Here is a 25,609-nt window from a genome sequence, read left to right as displayed (position 1 = left end):
ACCTGCTGCAGTTTTCCAGCGAGTTGTCATTGTATAAGATACAGATGCCGAGCAGCAACGCACACAGGCCCTGCACCAGCCTTTCATCCTCACCCAGGTTCTCAGAGATCTGACCCGTCAGCTTTAAGTCATTGGGTTAAGGGTTCATTGTACGAATGCTGTGATTGTAAATGTATAGAGCGCCATTATCCAAAGTGCTTTACAGAGATTGTGCATTACATTCACCCATTCACACACAGATGCCAGAGGAAACCATGCAAGGCAACAACCTGCACATCGGGAGCAATTTGGGGTTCAGACTCAGAGTACGTGGGCGACTGTGGCTCAGGAGGTAGAGCAGGTCGTCCAATGATCCATGGGTCGGCGGTTCGAATCCCGGCTTCACCGTCTACATGTCAAAGTGTCCTTGGGCAAGACACTGAACCCCAAATTGCTCCCGATGTGCTGGTTGGTACCTTGCATGGCTTCCGCTGTAATCGGTGTATGAACAGGTGAATGTAATACACAATCTATGTAAAGCGCCTTGGATAAAGGCGCTATATAAATACACCATTTATCATTTAGAATCTTGCTCAAGGACACTTCGACACTAACTCTGGGGGAGCCGGGTTCGAACTGGGAACATTGCAGTTGCCATCCACTCCCTCTACCCCTGAGCCACTGCCGCCCCATTGTACTGTCCCGCAACATGTATATTGTTACCATAGTTAACACCCCGAACCGTCTCGTCGGCTAAAGAGGGGGGGGGGGGACATTTTCGATGCCGTCCCACTGTTGCGCAACATTCTCCAGCCTGTGGAGCAATGCGATCGGTTTTGATATTAATAATATCCGTCCTTTTGATCAATATCCGTCCTGGGCGCTGGGTGTTACTAATTGAAAGGGTTGAGAACTTCGCCCTGTGAGCTTAGTGTGTTAAGAAGTGACTGAGCTGTGTAAAGGATACGAAGGGAACATTCTCCTGGTTGTGCAGGAAGTGCGTGACGGCGATTGGACAGTTGTTGATCCACGTGCACAACAGCATGAGGAGTCCCACCCTGGTCTGCACTTTACTGCCCTGCAAGAGCACAAAACACCCAATGGAAAAACATGACAACTTTACCACCAAGTAGAACATATACATCCTCTAAACAGGGAACATTTAATAAAATAAGAACTAGGACTGCACAGTAATAGCAATGACTAAATAATGTCCCCATAATGCATTAGACAATGTGTTGCCCACTTTAGTAGTAGATGCTCCAAATTAGATCTAATGTGCCAAATAATATTTCAGATATATAACCAACATAGTACCAATTATTACTGTGGAAACAAAAAACACCAAACACAAATGTACTGTGCAGCCCTAGTGGGAATGTAGTGTACATCCCAACTCATCACTACCTGAACTTCTTAGTGCAGTGATTTAGATTAAATCAAATGAAAGACAAGCTTCGTTTTTACATAGAAAGAAAATTATCATTTCATATAATGTACAACATTATTTGTTACTGTGCAGTAGCCCATTTGGACCCATTTGATTTAATCCAATCAGTATCTATATATAAAAACAAAATTAATGCCCTTAAACAGAAACTGATGCACTGATGCTGGCAAAACAGCAGCAAAGGTACGCTTAAGTAAAAGCAGGTCTTTTTAAACATAATTTTCATTGTTGGCATCGTAGCAGTTTTAAATAATGACACACCCCCCCCCCCCGAACTAACTGCCGGGGGGAAAAACGTCCATTGCAGGTGACTGCAGACCCTCTCTCAACAGAACTATAAAAACTGACAGCTGGCCCGTCCATGCTGTGTCTCTTTACACCATTAGTGGTTAATAAGGATATCCACAATACAAACAAAATTAATCAACTCAAACAAGGTTAGTCTGACCACACATGCAACTGTTTCCAAGGTTCTCATTACAACTTAGGGGGAGAACATAAACAAGGAATATTTCAAATCGCTCACCATCGCTCATCCCCCCCCCCCAAAAAAGGAAGTATTGTATTTTTCTGCAAACACACAGTGCCAGTCTTTTACATTTGGATGACCATTTCAGCAACTGACAGTCATGATGCCACAAAACATGTGACATGTCATTCATGTTTTAACAACTAATAATGAATTACTAGGCTGAGTAGGCTCCATTACTGAAAATAGAGGTTTTTACACAGCCATCACACCTACGTTGCACCACCAATCCAACCGATATGCCCATATTTGGAGATCTCTGATGTCATCAGTATATGCATTGGGCATGGGCATGCCCCCTGTTGGGACGATATTATGGAGCTGACCGATTTGTTTGCACTCGATGCCAGACGACAGAGGTTACTACTTTGATAGGGTAATTATGGCGGAGATTCACAGACATTGGCTTTTTAAGTCATTCACTGGTAGCTTGTGTGCCCAAGACATCCACAGACGTCCTGGGAATTACCCGTATGGGGTGCCCAAAAACATGGGCACCCCGTTTTTTTTTTAAGTGTTGTGTGGGCACACAATGTGTTAACAACAGTAAATAACCCGGTTCTTTCTCTCTCATCTTGTATGGGATTCGCAAGTGTGTGGTAGGCAGCAAAAATCCAACACTTACATTTCAAATTGTAACCTTTGACTCATGATACAAACATGACACAAGTTATTAACAATCAGACTTTGTTTCTCTGCAGATTACAGAGACATTTTAAGGACAGAAATCCAGTCAGAATTCTGTGCAGGAACATGCGTCATGCGCACATGTTGTAAAGTGTTTTGCATTATAAAGTTATATTATAACTCATAATGAAACTGCATTCAATTTATTGGGAGGGACAACTCTGCGACTGTGATCTGCGCCCATGACTGTTTCTGAGGTCAAGCTAACAAATGTAACCTTTTTAATTTTTTGCACTTTTGAACATCTGTGAATCTAATGCTTGTATTGGGTATTATGTTACCAACCAAAAGCACATGCAAAGCAAAAGCACATTTTGTGTTTATATATATATTCTTATATTTTGTTGGGGTAATTTATAGGCTGAATACAAAGCTAGCAAAAATGTGACGCAGCTGTAGTAGACAGCTGAGTCAGAAAAGCTGTATACATATTTGATCTTGTCTTTAAAATAAATGGCTCCAGTGAAAATATCTATGGCCATACATACTGTATATAGCCGTCCATTATACTCGGTCAAAGACTACACTGTCGACAGTGTTGAGGAAAATATTACATATTTTGATGGCTACATTATTACACTATGGTGTCCAATATATATATATTTGGATCAATAAAAGAGTGAAAAGCACCCATCAGCAATGGCATTCTCAGAGAAATAGAAAGTCACCTTTTCATATTTTGTCTCCAATTGTGATGTATTGCAAAAATAAGTTCCAGAGAGAAAAGAAAAGGTATGAAATATTAGTTCGATTAATGTGGGACGGAGAGATGAAACAGACATATAATAAATAAATAAATAATTTTAAACAAATGGCCTGAAAGTAAATAAATATGCAAAATTGTTCTAGTGGTCACTGGTGTGTCACCCTGCTAGGTACAGGATAGGAGAAACAAACAGTGAAAATATTTCCCTCTGAGCAGAAACAGATTCCAGTTCGTGGCAACCTTCCAGAACACAGGTCACCGATGCCCGATTTGTACTTGCAACTTAGTACAAAACCAAGCATTATGATGTGATAGACCACAGCAAAGAGGTCATTAAAAGCAGGGTTCAAATAGACATTTGGAAAGGTTTAGTAGTCAGAAAGAACTCTGAAGTCCTTTTTCTCTGTACCCCTAAATACACGTTCACTGATGTACTACCTACCCTACACTACAGATTAGTGAAAGGTTGGGACCAAACAGTTGGGTTGGGGAAGTGAATGAGAAACACTCTCCTCTAGCAAAACACTTGCTATGAAGGTGTTTTTGAAGAAGGCATTTAAATGCATTACTTCAAAGTCATGTGACTTTTAAACGTCAGTCCTGCAATCATGGATTAAAACCAGGGAGTATTTACTATAATCTGTGCTGTTTTTTTGAGCGCTCCACCGCTCCCACTGTTATCACCTTTAATTAGTCCATTATTGGAACCCATCCTAATGAACTCCTCCTATGTCCCTTTGTTGTAACGCGAAAACCCACTTGAGCATTTAAGATTATTCTATTAATTGCCTCAAGGAAGCTGCTATATGGCCAACGACAGAAGTATTTGTGGTCAGTCAACTTTACCCGATTAAATAAAAGATTGAAACAACAACGCAACTTGCAATAAACAAGTGTTCTGAGTGGAGGAGTGCACCCGTGAACACACCTTTTGCCAGAAAGGAAGTGGGGAGCTGGCTCAAAGCAACAGATGAGCGTAAGCACAAGGAAGTAGGGCTGAATAATATACAAGGAACCCAGATCTCTCCCAACACACACACACACACACAAAACAAGGAGGTGACCTTGCTACTGATGCCAAAGCCAAAACAACCAGGGACAGGTGCTCCCCAAACACACAAATACACACTATACTCACCCGTCGGTTGATCTTATCACCCTGCAAAACCACAACAACGCAACAGTGATCAAGTCCACATGCACCACAGGCAGAGAGAGAACACACCAGCACTGCCCGGCCAGGCCATGATACAGTTGATAAGAAATGTGCACTGAATAAGAATTATTCGTTTTTCTGAAGAGGCCTGTGAAGAACCGTTTTTTTAAAGACAACAAAAGGAAAGATTGTGGTGTTTGCAAATGTTCCTCCTCTTAATACTAATAATTCTCTATCACAGCGGCAATGAGGCATTTCCTCAATTTGGTCAAGGAAAAATCTTGTTAAAAGTATTTCCTTTTGCTGTCAGTACATTTTGGTGTACATTGCACACCAAAAACATATGACTGTAAAACACTGTATACATGTAGTTTGGTCAGTAGTAATCAGATTTCCCCACAACCCTCTCCAAATAAAGGATGTGACATTTTCCACCAGAGTTACACTGCACACAATATGATAGGCAATAGTTTTGAGTAGGTCTCCCCATTTCTGTAATACTCCCTTCATATAAATAACTAAATTGTTAGGATAGGATTGATAGGAGGGGTTAGAGACTTTTGACCCATTGGACCTTACTTTAATTTGAGATGGCATACTGTGGATAAGCTGATTGATCTGAACCACGCTTTAGGTGTTCATTTTCTGTACTTGAAGTTGGTCGGAGACATCATTCAGACATTTCATAATATTCATGCCTTAAAAGATTAATTTGATAAAGTTAACAATTAGAGAGGTTCAACAGAAAGGTTATTTTCTAGCTGGCAACCATTTATTACCTATTTTGAGAATCTGAGAGTACTTCCGGCAGACGAATTGAGGCAATACTATATGTTTGTTTTTGCTTTCTCATGATATAATTGTCTATAATGGAGTATATCATTTATAGGGGGTGATGTATGACATAATTGTAATTATTTTATTATTTTTTTAGATTTGTGTTTTTGTCATCCGTGTTTAATTTATTTTTTGTGTCCTATTGTTTACACTTGGTCAAATATGCAAGGTTGTTTGATTGGACTGGACTTTTCTATTTGTGTCTACTCTACTATTATTATATATTGTCTTAAAGGGGAAAAAATGACAATAACAGTGGGGGGATGGATGGGGTGAGGGAGAAAAAGAAAAAGGTATGTTCAAACTGTTTTAACTTGTTGAAACTTTCTACCAATAAACATATATTTAAATAAATACATGTTCATTTGATCCAACATCAAAATTGGCTTTTGCATGTCTTAATCCTCCCTGCTGCCATATCGTACTTTGAAACGAAATGAACAGAAAGCCTCCGCTTTTTGGTTGGAATTCCTCCAAAAGTAAGTACCGGTAAGTAGAGTGAGAGCTTGATGTGTACTTGAATCAATGAAGTTATAATATTAGATTGTGGTTGTGCAGACAATGGTGTCCGCTATTTTGCTGGACACGGCTTGCCTGCATTCTAGCATTTTAGAACCAACAGCATAGGTAGTCAACCTTCTCGGTGTGACTGCTGCCTACTAGAAATGCGGTAATGGTGATTATTGTCAAATGATGGTATAATAATTTTACCCAAAACACTCATATGATGATCACCATCACCACCTAATGTTTGAATGGAAATGTGCGAAATGTGTTCCTTGTACTATGGAGCACCGGAATGGCCATGCATTCGAAATATATTTTATATTGTACGTACAAGATATTATCTTGTACGTACAAGATCAAATATATTTTGAATGCATGGCCATTCAGGGGCTCCGTATACTCTGTGTATGGAATGTGCTATATAAATTAAACTGCAACTTTTCTCAATACACGTCAAGGGTGATTAACACTTGTTGCATGACAGAACGTGTTTAGCCATTTTCGGTGCGCGACACTGTATGCAACAAAGTAATCAAAGTCATTGATTACAGTTAAAGGAGGCGGGAGTTTGGTGAGAGCTGCTTTTTCACTGATGGAGGTAGATAGACAGTCTGTTGCGTTGGTCTACCTGAGAGAGGATGTTGGTGCACTGCTGCAGGAGGGACACAGGAGGCTTGCCCAGGCTGGTGGCCAGCTGCACCCGGAGCAGCTGTTCCTTCTGGGTGAGATTGTCCTGCAAGGCATGGGCGAGGGCCACGGCAGCACACCAGTTAGACAGGGAGTCTGCTGAGAACAGGCCTCCGCAAAGCAGCTGGCCAGCAGAGATGGAGTTGGCTGGAGAGGTAAAATAAAAGGGGAAAATGTGTTGAGTGTTATACGTTCGTAAGATAATTATGATTCATTGCTATTGTCCTCTTGAATTAATAATTACATTTATTGTGATTATTTCTGGCATTAAGAGCTTTTATCTCCCCACAGCTTTCAAAACACAGCTTACTAACTAGAGATGTACTAGGGACTAGATAGGCCATTCTGCTTAGTAGGTTATCTATAATGAGACAAACAGCAGAACAAAGCTTTTGTTATTGCACACACAGGTGAGACAGGCCTCTGGGCGCAAGTAGAATGAACTACTTCCATACGATCGTTTTATGCTTATTTAAGTACGACTGACTGTAGATGATCTCAGTTCACTTCGTGGCCAGTACCTGACTTTAAGAGGTCAGGTGTGTACAACTCTTTGATCCAGTATGTGGGCTTCACGCTGGTGCCATATTTATTTTTAAAGCATGGCTCTGCTGGGTCTGACTATGTGTCTGTCTTTGTACCCTAGTGGTTTTTAAACCTTGGTGAGCATACAGACCCCCACAATATGTAACTGTTTTTAGACCGCAGTCCAGCAGTTACTGTATGTATGTACGTTACTGTACATACATACAGTAAGGTATCAGTATATATATATATATATATATATATATATATATATATATATATATATATATATATATATGTGTACAGTATGACTGACCATCAATGGTGGAGGGCAGCAGCGTGGCCACAATCTCCCCCTGGCCCTTCTGGTTCTTGTAGAGGAAACACTGGAAGCAGTAAAGGACAGCACAGCGCAGCACAAACGGCTGCCTCTCGTTCACCATGGACATGAGCAGCACCACAATGGCTGGTCTGGGGACAGAGGAAGCAGAGGCCAGGTTAGGTTGCATTGCACACGGAAGACAGTTGACTGAGGCTACTGCTGCTATATTATCTGCTAAATATTATATTAGCTGCTAAAGAAAAAAAGATTAGCATGATGACCATCTTGATCCAAGGCTGTGTCTTTATCACAAATTAAGTTAGAACTTTAGTTGAACTTTGCGTGATGCATTACTTTACCGGTACATCTTGTACTTGAATGTTGACATTATAATCTCTTGGTGTTTCATTAGCGCGAGGTGACGAAAATAGGCTACAGCTCGTAGTGATAATCACAACACGTAAAATGCTACCATAAGAATGCCAGGATTCGGCCGTGATGTCATTGCTATGCAACAAAGTAGCACAGCAGCAGAAACAGAACACCATTATGAAGCAAATGGCAGTGATGTGATATTTGGTGTTTGTGCACAAATCACTGAGTGTGTCTCACCTTGGTGGGTTAGAAGGAGCATTGACAGAAGCAAAGTAGTCCTGGTTGATCTGTGACCCACGGATGACCTCTGACACAGTATTGATGGTCTGACAAAAGACAAGATCACATTTTGGCAAGTATATTGATAGGATTATTGGTCATTCACTGCTTTTCTGTTTTTTTCTTCCTTTTCATAATTTTTATCCCACGATTTTGAATGAGTCCAAGCTGCTTTTTTCACCTGACGGGGGGGAATTAAAAGACTTCAGTGCACTGTGCCTACACATGTTGCGACCGCAGGTCGCAACATGTGTAGGCACAATGCAAGGAATAAATGCATTCGCCATGTATCCGAAGGAAGTCTGATCCAATCACTTTTAGATTTCTCCAGTTCAATCCTGAGTTCAAGTTTTGTAGTGTTTAAGATCTGATTTTAGGCATGTTTAAGCCTCCAGGAAAATCCGTGTTGAGGTTCTTAATCCACTGTTTTTCATTAAAACGTCTTTGTCCTACTGTCCAGTTAGGATTGTGTTGAATTCCAGCGCATTTTAGAGCTTCAATGCCGTGAGCCATGAAATGTTGCACCAATCTTGTGGTTGTCTTTTTGGCATTGTTAATATTGTATCTGTCGTCCCAGCCTAGTACCTATTGTTTTACCTGTCTCTCCGACATATTGTAAACCACATTTTTCACATGTGATTAAATAAATGCAGTTGCTGGTTCTGGCTGTTATTTGTTGTTTAATCTCTAAGACGCGTTTTGTGGTTCTATTTTTTACTAATTGTTTGGGTTTGAAGTATTCTGGTCCCTGGCGTGCTGGTGTGTTGATTTATTTTAGCTTGCTGTGTACTAGATAATTTTTAAGGTTTTTATTTTTTCTGTAGGACGATATAATTTTATAATCTTTTAGAAGATCGTCCGTTCGGTTCTCAAAATTCCTTTTTATTCTGTTGTTGGCTAGTGTGCTCTGTGTTGAATAACTGGTTATCAGGGCCAATTTGGGGCCTGTATCCCGCACTCTTATTTCTAAGAAGGTATTTTGGGCTTTCCGGAGGAATGTCCTAGTGTATCCTCTTAGTCTGAGAGCATTAAATAGAGTTTTACAAGCTATTTTGAAATCACTTCTTTGCGTGCAAATCCTATGGAATCTTAGTAGTTGTGATTTGACTATTCCTGTGTAGGAGTGTGTCGGGTGGAATGACGTTTTGTGTAATAGGGCGTGAGTGTCTGTTTCTTTAAAGAATACTTTTAAGTCTAGTTTCCCATTTGTGTTAAAGTTTGGGCCCTTGAAGATTGTTACATCAAGAAAGTCAATCCTTTCTGTGTGTGTCACATATTTTATCGTTATGGATCTATGATGGCTATTTAAAACATCAATAAATTCCTGGAATTCTTCTTGGCTATGTTCTCATATTCCAAATATATCATCTAGAAATCTATAGTAATGTGTCGGTTTAAGTCTGCATTTTTCTAGTGCTGTCTGTTCCCATATGCTCATGTAAATGTTTGCATAAGATGGTGCAAATCTCTTTCCCATGGCCGTGCCTTTGATTTGTAAATCAAAGGGGGGGGGGGGGGGAATTTCCCCGACCAGACATAGCGTGTGGAAGGAACACGTTATTCCGACCAGTTCCTTTCCCATCCACCTTCTAACCCACATGGGGAGAACATACAAACTCCACACAGAAAAGGCACTGGGTGCAGGAAGGAACACGCCCCCAGCGGGAATCGAACCCAGGACCTTCTAGCAGTGAGGCGATAGCACTACCGACTGTGCCACCGTGCCCCGTCATTCACTGCTTTTAATAGGTTGTTTGGAGGACCTGGATACACTACGTTGAGAGGGTATGTCATAATTATGTGGTGGTTTTTATTAGCCAAACAGGCTCAGACTAGCCATCTGTTCAAATCTGAACCTGCTTATCAAATGCTGATCTCAGAGTGTAGGTCTAATGAGACATGCTTAATAGCACGGTAACTTGTATGAGTGCACCTGCACACAAGAGCTAGTCTCCACAGACAACTACACTAGTGCTTGGAATATAACCTAATCTTGAAACATCTTGTACATGCGTAGATAATAGTGTACAAGAGGGACTGATCCTGAAATGTAGACCAATTGACTATAGTTTGTGTGACAAGCACAAGGGACAAATTAAGGAAAGAATAATCCTATATGTGAGCGACGTTTGGCCCTACAGTGAGACAAGTCCCTTTATTTAAACCAAGGCAATTAAATTAATTCTCAATTCCTACAAACGGTTTAAAACTGACAATAACAGTGAATGTGCCTGAATGTGTGAATTTGAACTGGTGTGCAGTCTGGGTGAGGTTTTACATTCAATGGATCTCTATATTGAACATCAAGTTGTTAGAGCCGTTATAAGCTAGCATCCTAGTGTCCAGTAATTATGGCGAGTTAAAAAACGTACAGGATAAATTGTCTTGTGGGCTTCCCTCTTCCCAACCATATCCACCGTTATCCAACCAACAGCCACCAGATGTGTGATTTACCTCTGTGAGGATGTCGGCTGGCACGCCAGTGGCCATGAGGATAGTGCAGAGCTGCTGCAGTAAGCCACACTGGTACATGGACTTCTGACAGCTGGCCGTGGCTCCTGGTGAGTTGACTGGAGACACCATGACTCGTACCAGCTGGAGGGACAGAGGGAGGACAGGCAAGGTTTGAACTGGCACAACTATAAAAATGCATTTGAAATGTAAAAAAAGGTTACTTTTCAATAAAAAAATAGCAGACAAAAATGTAAAAAGAACCACAGCTCATCTGCTGAAAAAACTTGCAAGTGAGGTGCTGGAGTCACAAAGGGATAATGAAAAAAAGGGAGCGCACAAAGTATATATTTTGCAAGCTTTCGGTCTACTGACCCTAACCCAATTCAAAATAAATATAGCAAAAATAGCTGATCTATACAAGCTCAAAATGCGTCACAGTTTTGAGCTTGTAGATCGGCTGTTTTTGCTATGACAGAAATAAGCAATGTGGCCCTCTGGAGTGAGTGTGGAGATATAGTGGCCCTCTCCATTGTCAAAGTTGCCCACCTCTGTTCTATCATGTAAGGGATGAATCAAGGCCAGTGATGGTGTAGTAAGGTGTTTGAACTTTTAAATACTCATGTCCAAGAATAGTTGTACCACAAGTAGCCATTTCATTTTTTTATCGAACTGAGGAAAGTCGCAGGACCAAAACGTTGCATAGTTTGGACATTAAATAGAAAGCTCTTGAACCAGCAAGTGACAGTGTGCAGGTCTCCTTCCTTCTCTACGTGTCTGCAGTCTGCTGCTTTGTCGCCGACGCACCTGTTATTAGTTAGTCGAGTGTGCGGAAGCCTTAATTATCATAATCATCATCATTATAAAACAAATGGTTAGTGCTAGGACAGTTAAAAGTCACAACTACAGCCCCGGTTACCTGTAGCATAAGGTGGAGGTTGGTGACCTTCTGGGCGGACCAGCCAGAGTTATCATCACCGACCTCGAACCATGGCTTCATCCTCTGGATGTAGGAGCCCTCCTTGAAGAAGTTCTGGTTGGAGCTGTTGTTCTTCAGAAGGTTTACGAGGAGCAGCAGGCAGTCCTCCACTACAATACCTGGATAGGACACAGGACATTAATACGGTCAGGAAATGAAACAATTATTAAAAAAGCTGTTCTGAATTAATTACAGGAATCATGGATAAACATGGATGGATGGGTGAAAATGTTTCAATGCAAAAATCACTCTAAATGTGAGTGCAGGTGGGGGGGTGGGAGTTCGATCCCTGTGGGCGGTGTCGAAGTGTCCTTGAGCAAGACTCTGAACCCCTAATTGCTCCCGAGTCTGTGTCTTGCATGGTTTCCTCTGCCATAGGTGTATGAATGGGTGAATGTAATGCACATGCATCTATGTACAGTGCTTTGGATAAAAGCTCTATATAAATGCACCATTTACCATTATAAAAGCTGAAATACCTAAAAAGAATAGTACAAAAGTAGATTGTACTGTACCTCGCCCTATGCCCCTCGACGGGGTAAAGAGGATTAAGTCAAGTAAGTCACTGTACCTCCATCGCTGCTGCCTTCTTCTGTGATGATGTCTAGGAGCCGTTCGAAAGCATTCTCAAATGCAACAATCTTCTGAATGGCAGCGTTGCCTTTGGTAAGCTGCTGAAGCAACAGCAAGCCCTGTTGGAAGATGGAGAACCAGATGGTAAGCAAGTCATGGTCATGTTCATGTGTTTAAATGATTCTATTGTGAAATAGCATAGTACTAATGTACTTACATCATTAAATAGCATAGTACTAGAGTACTTACATCATTGCGGATGACTTCCCTGGAGTCTGCCAATAAATCCATTAATCTGGAAACACCTGTAAGAGAATTTTAAAAAAGTTAAAAAAAAAAGGAAAATTTTGCAGACAGGGTTTTACACAGTAAACAAACGAATGCAGCAAATAGTAATACCATACACACAAAGCGCTACGTCATGACAAGAGACGTGAACAACAGCTATCGTTTATGTTTCCAATACCGTCTAGCGGGGGACCTGGATGTGCTTGCACATAAGTGGCAAGATAGATATTTTCAACTTAAAACTTAAAGTCCTGATGGCCCAAAGCAAATGTGTCTCTACATCACAGGTGAAATGTCCAGCCATGAAGTGATGGATGCCGGGTAGCAAAGCTACATGTATGTGATTAAATCATTTTAAGACAGCACTATAATCATTATTCATTTTTGTGATCACCGGCACTCAGTTCTTTGATGATTAGAATGTGTATGCTTATGTCGGTTGTTTGCTTGCATGTGGAGGGTGTCATTGTTGATTTGATTTATTTATTAGATCTCCATTAGCTTCCTGCACTGTTACCCCTTCCTGGGGTCTCAACCAGCATCAACAACAACACCACATTTTTTACATCAATCCATAACATTCATACATACAACAAACTCATCGCAATTTACAGTGCAACACAAAGCACTAACTGTCAAATGCATTCGATTGCTGTACCATGTACACCACACACGCACACACACACACACACACACACACACACACACACACACACACACACACACACACACACACACACACACACACACACACACACACACACACACACACACACACACACACACACACACACACACACACACACACACACACACACACACACACACACACACACACGATAGAGTGTGGCAATGGGGTGTAAATTCCTGATTTGATTAAGCATTCTGACGTTATGAAAGTAGTCTGCTGTAATATTTGAGGTGAAGCAGCATAACTCACCCATGGGGCTGACCAGGATGACGCCTTGCACCTGGGCACACTGGTTCTTCAGGAGGGCAGTCAAGAGCTTAACACCTGGCCACCGCACGTGGAAGTCAAACTCCTGAATGCACACAAAATTTGGTCAATTGAAGCATTAATGTCTATCTTCAATGAGTACTTGAGAAAGAGATTTTTTTTTTCTGCTCACATCACATGGCCAAGAGAGTGCCTACACGATGTTCAATAACTGCTTTCCACTACGTTTCCACATGTTATTTCCTATTGCACATTATGATACTGTAGATGTTATGAAATGGCACATAGCTCCTTTAAGTGTATGTCCATTAAAATGGAATTAAAATGTAATTTAAGATATGCAACTTGATTTTACACCATATGTTCTGAAAACCATTATGATTACATTGTTATGAGAGGAACACCAGTTTGAATCCTCTCATATTTGAATTAGTTTGTTTTTCAATTAATTGAAACCACAGAACAGTACATTACCTCCAACATAGACAGCACCAAGGTCACGTTCTCAGAGTCCTGGATGAACATGTTTGTAAACTCCACTCCCAGGTCATCATCCGTCTGCTTTTGGGTGTTCTCATCTGATTAATGTACAAAGATCATTAGTGTGTTTTAAGCCTGACAAACTTGTGAGCTTTTAGATTTGTTATTTTTGACGAATGTTCCGCCCAGAATAGGGATACTAGGGTGCAAGTGGTCAACTATATAGAATTGGTTAATATGAAATGAATCTGTTAGTTCAGAGAAAGATGTTCAATGGAGATGCTGGACACCAACGGAATTATGAGTGTCTGGCTTCTCCGTTGCAAATCTTGCTGTTGTTCCCGATAGCCAGCACCTCACCAATATCTGTTGTTTTACTTTCCTCTATACTAATATTATGGCCTATGAACAAGCCATGGAGGATGCTACAGGACAAATACAGATGAAAGGAAAGCTGGGGGAGGGGAGGGCTGCAATATAAAAAACATTATATAATTAAATAATAAGATTTTTTCCCCCAGACATAACATTAATTTATTTGCCAGATAGTCTGCAATAGCACTAGAATGCTTTGTTCAATAGCAACCTTCCCTCTGGTGAAAGGAATTTGCAGCAGATGCAAACTGCAATTTCTTCTTTTTTCTCATAACTATATTTTAACTAGTAGAGCAGTGACATAACAGGGTTGGTCAAACAGAACTCAACATGGTCATTTGAAGTCTAATGAAGCAAACCAGATCTCTAATTATAGCATTAGAGCAAAATGGCCACCCTGTGAACATGGCCGATGGAGGAAACTCAGCAATTAATCTAATGAAATAAGCACAGTGAAACAAAGAACATTGATAAGTGACTAATCAGTCATAGACAGAGACCAGGTGATAAGTGACTCATCACTCATAGACATAGACCAGGTCATGGGGTGAGATTAGTGAAGCACTCTGGTTACCACCATCCAAACCCAACAAGTTTCAACACCAACTAAATTCTAGTGAGGTTAGTCGAATAGTGGCAAGAGTGAAGAGTCAGGAGGCGTTTGGAAGCTAGGCTAAAGTACTGACCAGGCATTGGTACATTCTTAGGTTTCCCTGAGACAGGGAGAGTGGCTGCTGTGTCTGTGAGGACAGTGGAGGTGGAAGAGGGAGATTATTTAAATTTAGGTGTGCATCGTGTCGCTCACCTCAATTTAAATCACAACGCATTGCAGAGAGAGCAACGCATTGTGAGCTTGTAGAAGTGCTATTTTAGGTGTGCAACATCAGCAAATTAGGCCCGAGGCCTCATCTGTACTGAAGCTTGCATTAATTCAAAACCACATTGTGAAAAACTGAATCGCTTGGAGAAACGGATGAATGAATGCCTGTTGTCAAAGACATGCTATGAAAATAAAATCGTAAGTAAGCAAGGCCATGCAGTTCAAATCAGTCAATCAGCTCATTCAGCTGTCAATATGGGAAACAATTGTGGTGGACTCGTCACTAACACTTTACACATCTTATTCCAGTACACTCACCTGTGTATGAATCTATGGAAAGGTGCACACTAATAACAACACAAATTCTTATGTTGTTTTGCTATACTTTTCCACATACTTTGGTAAATACACTGGAATAAGGCAATTGTAAAGTATCACCATATGTGTTCCTTTCCCTCAAGCCACCCAAGAAGAGCTAAGTGCTGCTGGTAGTTAAGGGGGACAACATCATGCACAAACAAGAATTTTACCTTCCGATTCATCTGGAGGGTTAAAACATGAAAGAGAAGAGAGAGATGGCAGTCTTTATATAGCAGTCAATATCAGTCAATATTGGAAGGGGGTGGGTGTGTACGGTTGAGATTAATGTCCAGGTGACATTAATTCAACTCAATTACTCATTCTACATAAGGGGGCTTTTATTTCATTATTTAGCAATCTTTATCCACATACAAGATTTACGTACACTGCATGAAAATGATTATGTATTTAACTTATGGCCATCAGGGTTCAAATACCTGGCTCTTCCTCCTCATCATTGCAGATGATATTGTATAATGTATCCAAGGCGTAGCCAAGGATCTCAGAGTCAGACCTGTAAACATAGATAGAGGGAGTTCAATCAACAACACAGGCTGCATTATGCTCAGTTGTTAGAAGCGATATAAAAAATAAAGCCTCGTCCACCCTAAAGCGTTGAACAACACTGAATAATGAATGCTCCACATCACTTTTATTAGGGTGTAAAGGGCAGTAAGATAAGCTCAAAGATTTATTTTTACAAATGACAGTGACAGAATTGACAGCAGAGTTTAGACACAAACGCATGCACCATTCGTTGTTGTTCCACAAGTATATATTTGCCTTAATACGAACCTGTCAGTTTGCATTATGTGAATCAGATGCTCCATTGCCTGGCTGCCAACTTCTTTTCGATATTTCTATTAAAAAAACAAAAAAGGACTGAATATCATATTCTAATTAAATAAAAATAAAAGCAGGGCACAATTCAATTCAATTCGAAGGAGCTTTATTGGAATGAGAAAACAAACGTTTACATTGCCAAAGCAAGTGTCACAATACAATAAATTGAAAATGTGGAATGTATATACAGTTGGAGTGTACAGCATTGTTACACATTGTATCGTTAATATGTACATGTTATATCAGGGTATAAAGCTTTTTTGAAACAAATAGCACTTTGTTTGGGACAAATGGCAGCATTTTTCTCAGGACTATTTAAATAGTATACAGAAAACTCAGATTTAAGATTTGTTTAAAGGTAGCAGCTCTGTTTACATGTGCAAGGTCAAGCGGTCTACTTGGTACAGATAGTAGTCCTTAGGGTGGTTGTATTCCATTGGCTAACCTTTTCAGTTCACAAATCTTGCTGCTGTTTGCACATTGTTGTATGGGAGTTTTTTGTCATTGGTCATAGTTTCAAACTCATGTTGGATGTGTGTAATCTGTGGGATTACTGTATGCGTCTCTGATGTCTTAGTATAGTGGGCAAGTGGTTAGAAAGTGTAGCTCTGTTTCTACCACATTTTGTGTGCAGTGGGTGCATAGTCTTGGGATCGGGGTCTGTCTGTGGCGGCCTCTCTCTATTGCAAGGCTGTGTTCACTGAGTCTGTACCTAGTCAATGGTTTGATTTGGGTTGTTTACCGTGCTCAGGTATTCTGCCAATGTATATTCTCTTTTTAGTGATAGATAGCATTCCATTTTGCTTTGGTTTTAGGTAGTCTCTTTCCAGTATGCCATGTAGCTTTCTTATAATCTGGTTAAATCCAATGGGTTTTCCGTCTGGTGGTTGTGTTTGTGTATATAGTCCCTGGACCAGCTGACTAAGGGGGCATCCCTGTAGGTTTTCATCATGATTGAGGGCTATATTATGGAGCATGTCTGGGTTGCTTTCATGAATGAAAGCAGAGACTCTACACACAGAACTCTGCAAATCCATCCTCCGCACCCAACGAAAAATAATGTTGCTTTCATGAATGAAAGCAACCCAATGAAAGCAATAATGAAAATGGTCATGAAATGTAAGTGCTCTTTTCTTTATTTTGATGTTGAGTGGGTATCTCCCTAATTCTGCCCTGCAAGCATTGTTTGTTGTTTTTCGTTGGGTGCGGAGGATGGATTTGCAGAGTTCTGTGTGCAGAGTCTCTGTTTCAGGTTCTTGGTTGGTAAGGGGACCCCAGATCTCACAACCATAGAGGGAGATGGGCTGCCAACTCTCGTACCTTTCCGATACAAGAGATGTCGAAGCCAATTTAACCAGGGGGATGCAACGCATATAGAGGAATCCTAGTTCCATAATGTGGAACAGGCTCTGAGCAACCTTTCATTACAGCATGCTAACCAGGGACTCATTGCATGCAAATTGGATAAAAAGCTGTTGAACCTAGACAGCACAGGTGAATGCAAACTCTCTCTCCATGTCTCTATTTGAGTCCCTGTCTGTGTGTTGAAGTGTGACACCCCCGTGCCTTATAAACCCCTTATTCATGCCTGATAAGCTCATTACTCATGGTTGATGAGGCATGCATTGAGAAGAGAACTAGATTTCACAACGGTTTATGTAGCCATTTAAATTGACCATATACAGTAAAAACTAATCATGATAGTAACACTAAAGCCAGGATTATACAATGTCGTATCACAGATTGAAAATAACAGATTTTAGTATGAATTAGGCCTTATAAAATGCACAGCAGGAAGCTACTCTGTAAAACCATAGGTTTCCACTGTTTGTCAGAGCTGTAGCAGTTAAGTGGGCAACATGATTAATGTAATAATCAGGAATAATAACAGCTTTAGAGAATGAGCTGTGTCTTTGTCATTTAGGTAATAATCAGGAATAATAACAGCTTTAGAGAATGAGCTGTCTTTGTCATTTAGGCGTCGTCAGGCAGAAACGTTGTATCTCCATATTTCATCTTTTTGTTCATGAATCAATAATTGTATACTATGTTTGTGGGTCTTATACATATTGAACAAATGAAAAGTATTAAAAAAAACATGACTAATTAATAACTACCTTGGATCCATTGCAACACAGTATCTTTTCCCATTTCCTAAAACGTAAAGGTTTTGGACCTACAAGATTTCCACCTGACAACGAGGATTTGCATAAGCTATTAAGCTATTAGCTTTTGTTGATGTTAAACTTAGGACTTAAGAAAAAATAATTCATACGTTTTCCAGTTGTTTACTAGAAGAGGATGCAACCTGAGGATCAAACTAAGAGTTGTACAATTACTGTATTGGCCAACAGCTACTTTTGATTAAAAAATAATAATTAAAAAATAAGTGGAGAGGATGTTGACAATGCATCTCATGAATACAGACAGAAGAGAACACAGGCAGTTTCCACATTGGTTACAATGACAACATGCTGCTACAATACTGTCATGTCTTTACCTTAGAGAGGGATTTGAGTGCCCTGACTGCATCCCTCCGATCCTCGAGGAGCGTAGAAGAGGCCACACGATCACACAGCTTCTGGATCTGTCAATGACAACAAATATAAGAGACTTTTTAAATGCGTTTGTTTTTTAACTCAATGGGTCACAGCTTGGATTGATATTTCACTTTATACATTTCCACAGGATATGTGGTTTCTGTACGATTACACTTTTCTAGTATAGATTAAGGAAAGTAAGGTGAGGTGAGAGGTGTGTGTGTGTGTGTGTGTGTGTGTGTGTGTGTGTGGGGGGGGGGGGGGGGGGGATCTTCACTGATTACAGAGTTAGTGATGTTTGTGACACAAACAAATGTATTTGCAACACATTGCAGCTTTCTGCAAGAGACACAGATAGATAGCAAATTAGCAATGGTACCTTGACCCCTCCCTGGGGTCTTAACTGGAATGTCAATAACTTGTCTAAATTAATGTGGTCAATAATCTGCTGCATTTAATGGAATGTAATATTAAGTCATCTGTGGTTTAAACAGGAGCATAAGCATAAGAATAGTACGTGTGTTGGTGTAAACAGAATGGCAGCAGGTTTAGAAATCCATAGACCAGTTGGCATTTGTCAGAATTGAATACACAGGACCACAATGGAAACAAGCCCTGCGGGCTTTTTGTATTAAGCTTTTAGCGACTTACTGTAAACAAGGCATCACAAACATCAAATGCAGAGAGAGAGAGAGAGAGAGAGAGAGAGAGAGAGAGAGAGAAGTCTGTCTGCTTCAGTAATCTAGCCAGGATCATAGGTAAACCAAGAACATGATGTTAGCAGAGGTGTGTGTGTGACTGTGTACGTATTCTGTATCAGCATTTATTTTCTTCCATTCATCTAAATTAGCAGCAGCCAGCTCCAAATGGCGACTGACAAGCCCCAGGAAGCAGCAGTACAGCATAACTGTCACATTTGCAACGTTAGCTAGTCTACTGCTACTGCTAGGCTACTGGAGCTGGCTACAGACGTCCATTCAGACAGCGGGGTGCAAGCATCATTGTGATAGTTATGTGAATGTGACATGTTTGTAATAACCATTTAACGCTGTATCATATCATATCGGCCATTAGAAAATAGCCAGCTCACATGTGCTAGATTATTAAAATGGTGAAAATGTTTGACAAATGAAACGTCTCATAAAATAAAATAGTATTAGGGACGCCGGCCCGGGCGGGGTTAATGTCATTAAACATGGTGCTAGCGTAGCGTTAGCTGACTGACATACCGTATCGGCTCCTGACGGCTGTGCCCCCGCAGGTTGCCCTCCCATCACTCCTCTGAAGAAGTTCATCCTCTTTGCGTGTTTGGACCTTAGAGGAAATGTCAGGCTCCCCGGCTGTTGGCTGACAAGTACAATATGAAGCGTAGAAGCCGAAACCACGGCGCTGAGTTATTTTCCTTTACGATGTACACAACAACCTCAACAGAACACACACTGCTCTGCTGTCTGTCTGTGTCGACCCCGGAACTCCTCCACGACTGCGAGCGCGCTGCGCATGCGCGCAGACGTGGCGATACGTGGCTGATCAGCAGAGGAGCGCGTTCACGGATTTAAAGACACATACCAATCACCAATATTATGATATTGATACGACATGAAAAATCACACCTATGTGAACTGAGCGGTGCAACTATACATTTATTTATAGTAACTGTACTGTGCTGTGCTCTGTTTACTGTATTGTAGTGTAGTGTAGGCCTACTGTGCTCTCTACTGTAGGCCTACTTTGATGATTTAAGGAAAGAATCTTCGAGAAATTACATAGTTTAAGTGAGGGGTCCCGAGGGTCCACGGAACATCCAGACCCCCAGGAACGCGCCCACGGGGGCGGCCCGGTTCCGGCAACGGTCGAGAAATGACAGAGTTACCGCGTGGGGGTCATAGAGTATTAAAGGTGGGGGTCCCCGACTCCCCGGGGGGTCCCCGACTCCCCGCAGTCCCCGGGAACATCCAGACCCGGGCCCCAGGAACATCCCCCCCCCCCCCCCCCCAGTAGGCCTATCTGCTTCCTGCTCTTTTTCCATTTGTGGAATATGTAAAAGAAAAAAATGAAACAATTGTAAATTAATGTAATCATGTAAAACCACAAATGGAATAAATAAAGATCAATGAAAGATGAAATGTAAATGCATTCGATTTGAAATACAATTTATTTACACACTCCACAATAACTCCACAAACATAATAAATTAATTTGAGCATAAATATAATATTTGTTTACTTCAGACAGCCTATACATTGACATGATGACATCTATTTCAATTTTTAGGTAATTTTATATTCCAGTAGCCTACATCTCAGAGACACATATTGTAAATTTACTCCACAACAATTGTTTAACAGCTTTTTTACTTTGCAGATTTAGATGAATAAAGGACCACTTCACCACTTCATATAATTGGTCCTCACTAATAATCCTGGTAAAATGGCACAATTTCTTTCGACTCAGTCTGTGTCTCATATGGCTGTGGGCAGTTCAGAAACCCGTCCACCAGTGACATCATCGTTAGGCTGACTTATTTTTAAAACAATATTTTTTTACAAAAATGTTTAGATTTTTATTATCGTGACTCGTGAGAATGATGGCTTCCATTTTTGTATTGGAACTTTTCAGGACTAGAAAGCATGCTGTTTCTATTAGCTTGAATTCCTCATCGAGGCCTGGAATAAACTTCCATTCGAGCTCAGACACGCACCCTCTGTAGACATTTTTAAATCTCAACTCAAGACTCACCTCTTCACTCTTGCTTTTAGTTGAGTTTTAATATGCACGTTCCTACCCTGTCCTGACTGATTTGCTGCATGTGGTGTTTTTATTTGTTTTTATTTATTTTATGTTCTTATATTCAATTTTGTTCTTTGCCATTGTTCTTTCATTTTAACTACTTGTTTTATTGTATTATATTTTTGTGTCCTGCCCTGTGAAGCACTTTGAGCTGCATTTATGTATGAAAGGTGCTATACAAATAAAGTTTATTATTATTATTATTATCGATGATGTCACTGGTGGGTTTCTGAACTGCCCACAGCCCTCCTATGAGACACAGACTGAGTAGAAAAACATTGTGCCAGTTTATCATGATTATTACTGAGGAACTATTATATAGACTGACACCACATAAGACAGGAACGCCCAAAAACGTCACATCCGGTTTTAGCCCAGGGTAAGAATTTTCTATGGCTGCCAATGCAACTTTTTCCAATCCTTAATCACATACGGACAAACATCTATGCCGGTAATATCTAACTTGCGGAGGTAACGTGCCTTGTCCACGGGCAACAGATCTTTCAACGTATGGCATTGCAAATACGTTTGATAATCGCTACTCTGCGCAATATTGTTTTGGAAATGCCGCAAATTCACAACTTCCCCCGGGGGTTGTGACTCCGCCCTGAATACGCGCTGTGGTGTCAGTCTATGAAGATAGGTTGAAAAGTGGTGAAGTGGTCCTTTAATACAAAACTTAAATTAACTGATATTGTTGTTGTTGTTTCTTTTGTGTATAGGTTAAAGGCATAGGGTAAGTGATTTATTTGTTTAAAAGGTTATTCTGACAGTAAGCATTGCTATTAGATTGTTATTAGTGTTTGCTCAGTTATAACATCAGGGTCTCCCTGTGACCCCTGACATGGAGACTCCAGTTACTGAAGAAACACACACACACACACACACACACACACACACACACACACACACACACACACACACACACACACACACACACACACACACACACACACACACACACACACACACACACACACACACACACCCACACACAGTAATGCATGTGATTTATCATATCTGATGTCTTCACAATCTAAGAATGATAGGGCAGGCTAATTACAATCTGCTGATACAATCATACCAGACATTTAATTGCAGGCAGCTGATGGTCTATAGTCTAGACTAATATATCTATGGGCGTTCAGATCCACCCTGTTTAAAAAGTCCTAACATACATAGATCACACATTCTTTTGACAATGGCTTGGAAATTAACTACAGGTATTCTTATTGCCCTGCTGTTTCTACAGATCTACAATACAGGTAAGACAATTTTAAATCTATAATCTACACATGGTGACATGGGCAACATATGACCATCTGCAGACAATCCTTAAAGAAAATCAAAATGACCCCCCAAAAATCTGAAAAGATGTTTATAATGTGAGAGGTTACTGTGGTGGTAACACTCATCGACTGGTGGGTACTGGGTATACATGTAAGTATGGGGCTTCAGTTTCAAAGAGAGAGGGGTAAAGCCTGCACAGTACATACCGTGAAACAGTGAAACAGTCTGCCATGGATCCATAATTATAATGCAATGTGTTTGATAATGTGAGTGGTATACAGTACAGCTGCAAAAAAATAATAAAAAATAGTTGACCCTATACTCGTGTGTATAAAATACATGCAGTTCATGCATAATTCTATTTCAGCACTGCGTTTCAACTTTCAATTGAATAGTTCACTCACTTTATCAAAGTCAGTATGGCCTTTACGTGGGGAAACAAATGCTGCCCGCCCCCGAAGCCAAACAAAAAGAAGTTGTATTCTTATGTACCTGTACACAAGATGTAACAATAATGTACAACCTTTAACCTTAACCAGTCACTCAGCACACACATGTTAGTTTACAGCAATATCCTAGTTCACAGTCACACACTCACTCACAGTTACTACAGTTATCTGCACATGGGACTTAATGAAATGACACTGCATAATTTTGGTCGTTGGTCTTTTCTTCAAGGAGCTGTTCCAATCAGTGGTGACCTTGAGAATAGTCAACAGAGCTCACCAAAAGATGGCAAAAATGGTAGGCCTACAATCACATCATCTTAAGTAGGCCTACTACTACAAAGAAACCTCCGTAAAAGGTCCAATTTGACCATCAACTGGTGGGATTGTCAAATCCTAATTATTGTAATGATTCTCTCCCTGAAAATGTGTAGAGCAGCAGCCTGTCTACAGCTACTACTCAGTTGACAACACTGCTGATCCTGTGGGAGGAACTGCGAACCCTGAATGTGAGACAATTTCTTTCACTGAAGCCCCTCTGACCAAAAGTCCTACTGAAGCCTCTCTGACCAGAAGTCCTACTGAAGCCTCTCTGACCAGAAGTCCTACTGAAGCCCCTCTGACCAGAAGTCCTACTGAAGCCCCTCTGACCAGAAGTCCTACTGAAGCCCCTCTGACCAGAAGTCCTACTGAAGCCTCTTTGACCAGAAGTCCTACTGAAGCCCCTCTGACCAGAAGTCCTACTGAAGCCTCTCTGACCAGACTTCCTACAGCCAAACCACCTGGACAGATCACACATCAACAAACCCCCCCTCGTGTTGTGTGCTTTTTTCAAATCTTCCAATCTGGCCTTGGGACCGGGTGTCCTTGTCCTACTACTATAATAACACCCATCTGCATCATAACCCTTATTGACATGATGTAAATCTTTATGGTAAGTTTGTGCCAGTAGAGGACAGTTTCCCCAAACACAAATCTGGGTGTTTCTTATTGTATTAATACAATTATGCATTTTAATTTTGTTCAATCTGTATGGTAGAGTATGTAGAAACAATATAACTTATACAATTGGGGTGGTTGCATTTGGTCTCCCTGGTCAAAGCTCATGTCTCACCTTTTGATTTTATTTCCATGCTTGTGTTGTCCTGTTTTAGATTAATTTTACAGCATTTATCTTTTTAATCTCACTGTATGAAAAGCACTTTGTGAGATCTCTCTGTGAGAAGTGCTAAATACATTTACTTACTTACCACAGATTCTGACAAAGTTTTACTTGATGGTAAATATCCCCTGAGCAAGCAGCTTAATGGTAAAAATGTCAGCACAGGAAACCGGGTTGAAATCCGGCGTAGAAGAGGAAAGTTATAGTGCTGCCTTTAGTGCTGCTTTAAGGTAATGTAATGGTCGTTTTTCACAGAGGCCCAATTGCCAGCACATCCTCTTCCAAATAAAAGACAAGGAGTAAGGTCATTTGTAACAGACTCAAGAATTAAAATTGCAAAAACAAATGTTCATCCATCCATCCATCTTCAACCGCTTATCCGTAGTCGGGTTGCGGGGGCAACAGCTCCACCAGAGAGCTCCAGACTTCCCTCTCCAGAGCAACATTAGTGACTTCCACCTGGGGGATTCCGAGACGTTCCAAGGCCAGTGAGTCGATGTATTTCCTCCAACTGCGCCTTGGTCTTCCCCGGGGTCTCCTCCCAGTGGGACGTGCGTCGAGGACCTCCCTAGGGAGGCGCCCGAGAGGCATCCTAACCAGATGCCCGAACAAGCTCAGCTGACTCCTTTCCAGGCGAAGGAGCAGCGGTTCTACTCCGAGTCTCTCTCGTGTAACTGAACTTCTCACCCTATCTCTAAGGGAGATGCCAGCCACCCGTCAAAGAAAACTCATTTCGGCCGCTTCTATTCGAGACCTTATATTCTTTCGGTCATGACCCACACTTCATTTCCATAGGTGAGAGTAGGAACGAAGTTTGCTCGGTAAACAGAGAGCTTTGCCTTCTGGCTCAACTCTCTTTTCGTCACAACAGTGCGGTACAGCGACTGCAATACCGCCCCTGCCGCTCCGATTCTCCGGCTGATCTCCTTCTTCGTTCTCCCCTCACTCGTGAACAAGACCCGAGATACTTGAACTCCTTCACCTGGGGTAATGCCTCATTCCCTACCCGGACTGCACAATCCACCGGTTTCCTGCTAAATTACAAACAACACGTTGTAAGTGATGGAAAAAGTATGATCATGAATAACAGTTTTGCAACTTAAGGGTTGGTCTTTTAAAACCTCAAACTTAATTAGATATACCATCAAGACTGGAACACTTGCTCAATACCTGCAAGAAAATCTGGCTTAGACAAGAACCAAAATTATTATTTTA

General features: G+C 41.0%; 1 protein-coding gene across 7 annotated transcripts in view; it reads right to left on the bottom strand.

The window, feature by feature from the left end:
- The window catches only part of uso1 (USO1 vesicle transport factor), a 28,464-nt gene extending 8,291 nt beyond the window's left edge, over positions 1-20,173 (bottom strand). Inside the window, exons 1-18 of one of the 7 annotated variants that reach the window (XM_080759210.1) lie at positions 19,936-20,173; positions 18,667-18,753; positions 16,119-16,183; positions 15,761-15,837; positions 15,494-15,505; positions 14,830-14,883; positions 13,763-13,866; positions 13,271-13,373; positions 12,292-12,347; positions 12,041-12,161; positions 11,410-11,588; positions 10,494-10,634; positions 7,998-8,086; positions 7,380-7,534; positions 6,480-6,685; positions 4,490-4,510; positions 947-1,057; positions 3-121 (exon numbers count right to left, since the gene is read on the bottom strand). In XM_080759210.1, coding sequence (XP_080615336.1) covers positions 3-121; positions 947-1,057; positions 4,490-4,510; positions 6,480-6,685; positions 7,380-7,534; positions 7,998-8,086; positions 10,494-10,634; positions 11,410-11,588; positions 12,041-12,161; positions 12,292-12,347; positions 13,271-13,373; positions 13,763-13,866; positions 14,830-14,883; positions 15,494-15,505; positions 15,761-15,837; positions 16,119-16,183; positions 18,667-18,753; positions 19,936-20,001 — 1,766 coding nt within the window. In that variant the 5' untranslated portion in view covers positions 20,002-20,173. The remainder of the gene's footprint in view (positions 1-2; positions 122-946; positions 1,058-4,489; positions 4,511-6,479; positions 6,686-7,379; positions 7,535-7,997; positions 8,087-10,493; positions 10,635-11,409; positions 11,589-12,040; positions 12,162-12,291; positions 12,348-13,270; positions 13,374-13,762; positions 13,867-14,829; positions 14,884-15,493; positions 15,506-15,760; positions 15,838-16,118; positions 16,184-18,666; positions 18,754-19,935) is intronic. The other 6 variants (XM_080759212.1, XM_080759213.1, XM_080759211.1 and 3 more) reach the window with 6 other exon arrangements.
- Positions 20,174-25,609: the final 5,436 nt, after the last annotated feature.

Source organism: Protomyctophum bolini, assembly GCF_963924005.1.
Source record: "Protomyctophum bolini genome assembly, chromosome: 3".
In the NCBI taxonomy this organism is placed as follows: domain Eukaryota; kingdom Metazoa; phylum Chordata; class Actinopteri; order Myctophiformes; family Myctophidae; genus Protomyctophum; species Protomyctophum bolini.
Note: the sequence above shows the minus strand (reverse complement) of the source record. Positions and strands in the feature narration are given on the sequence as shown.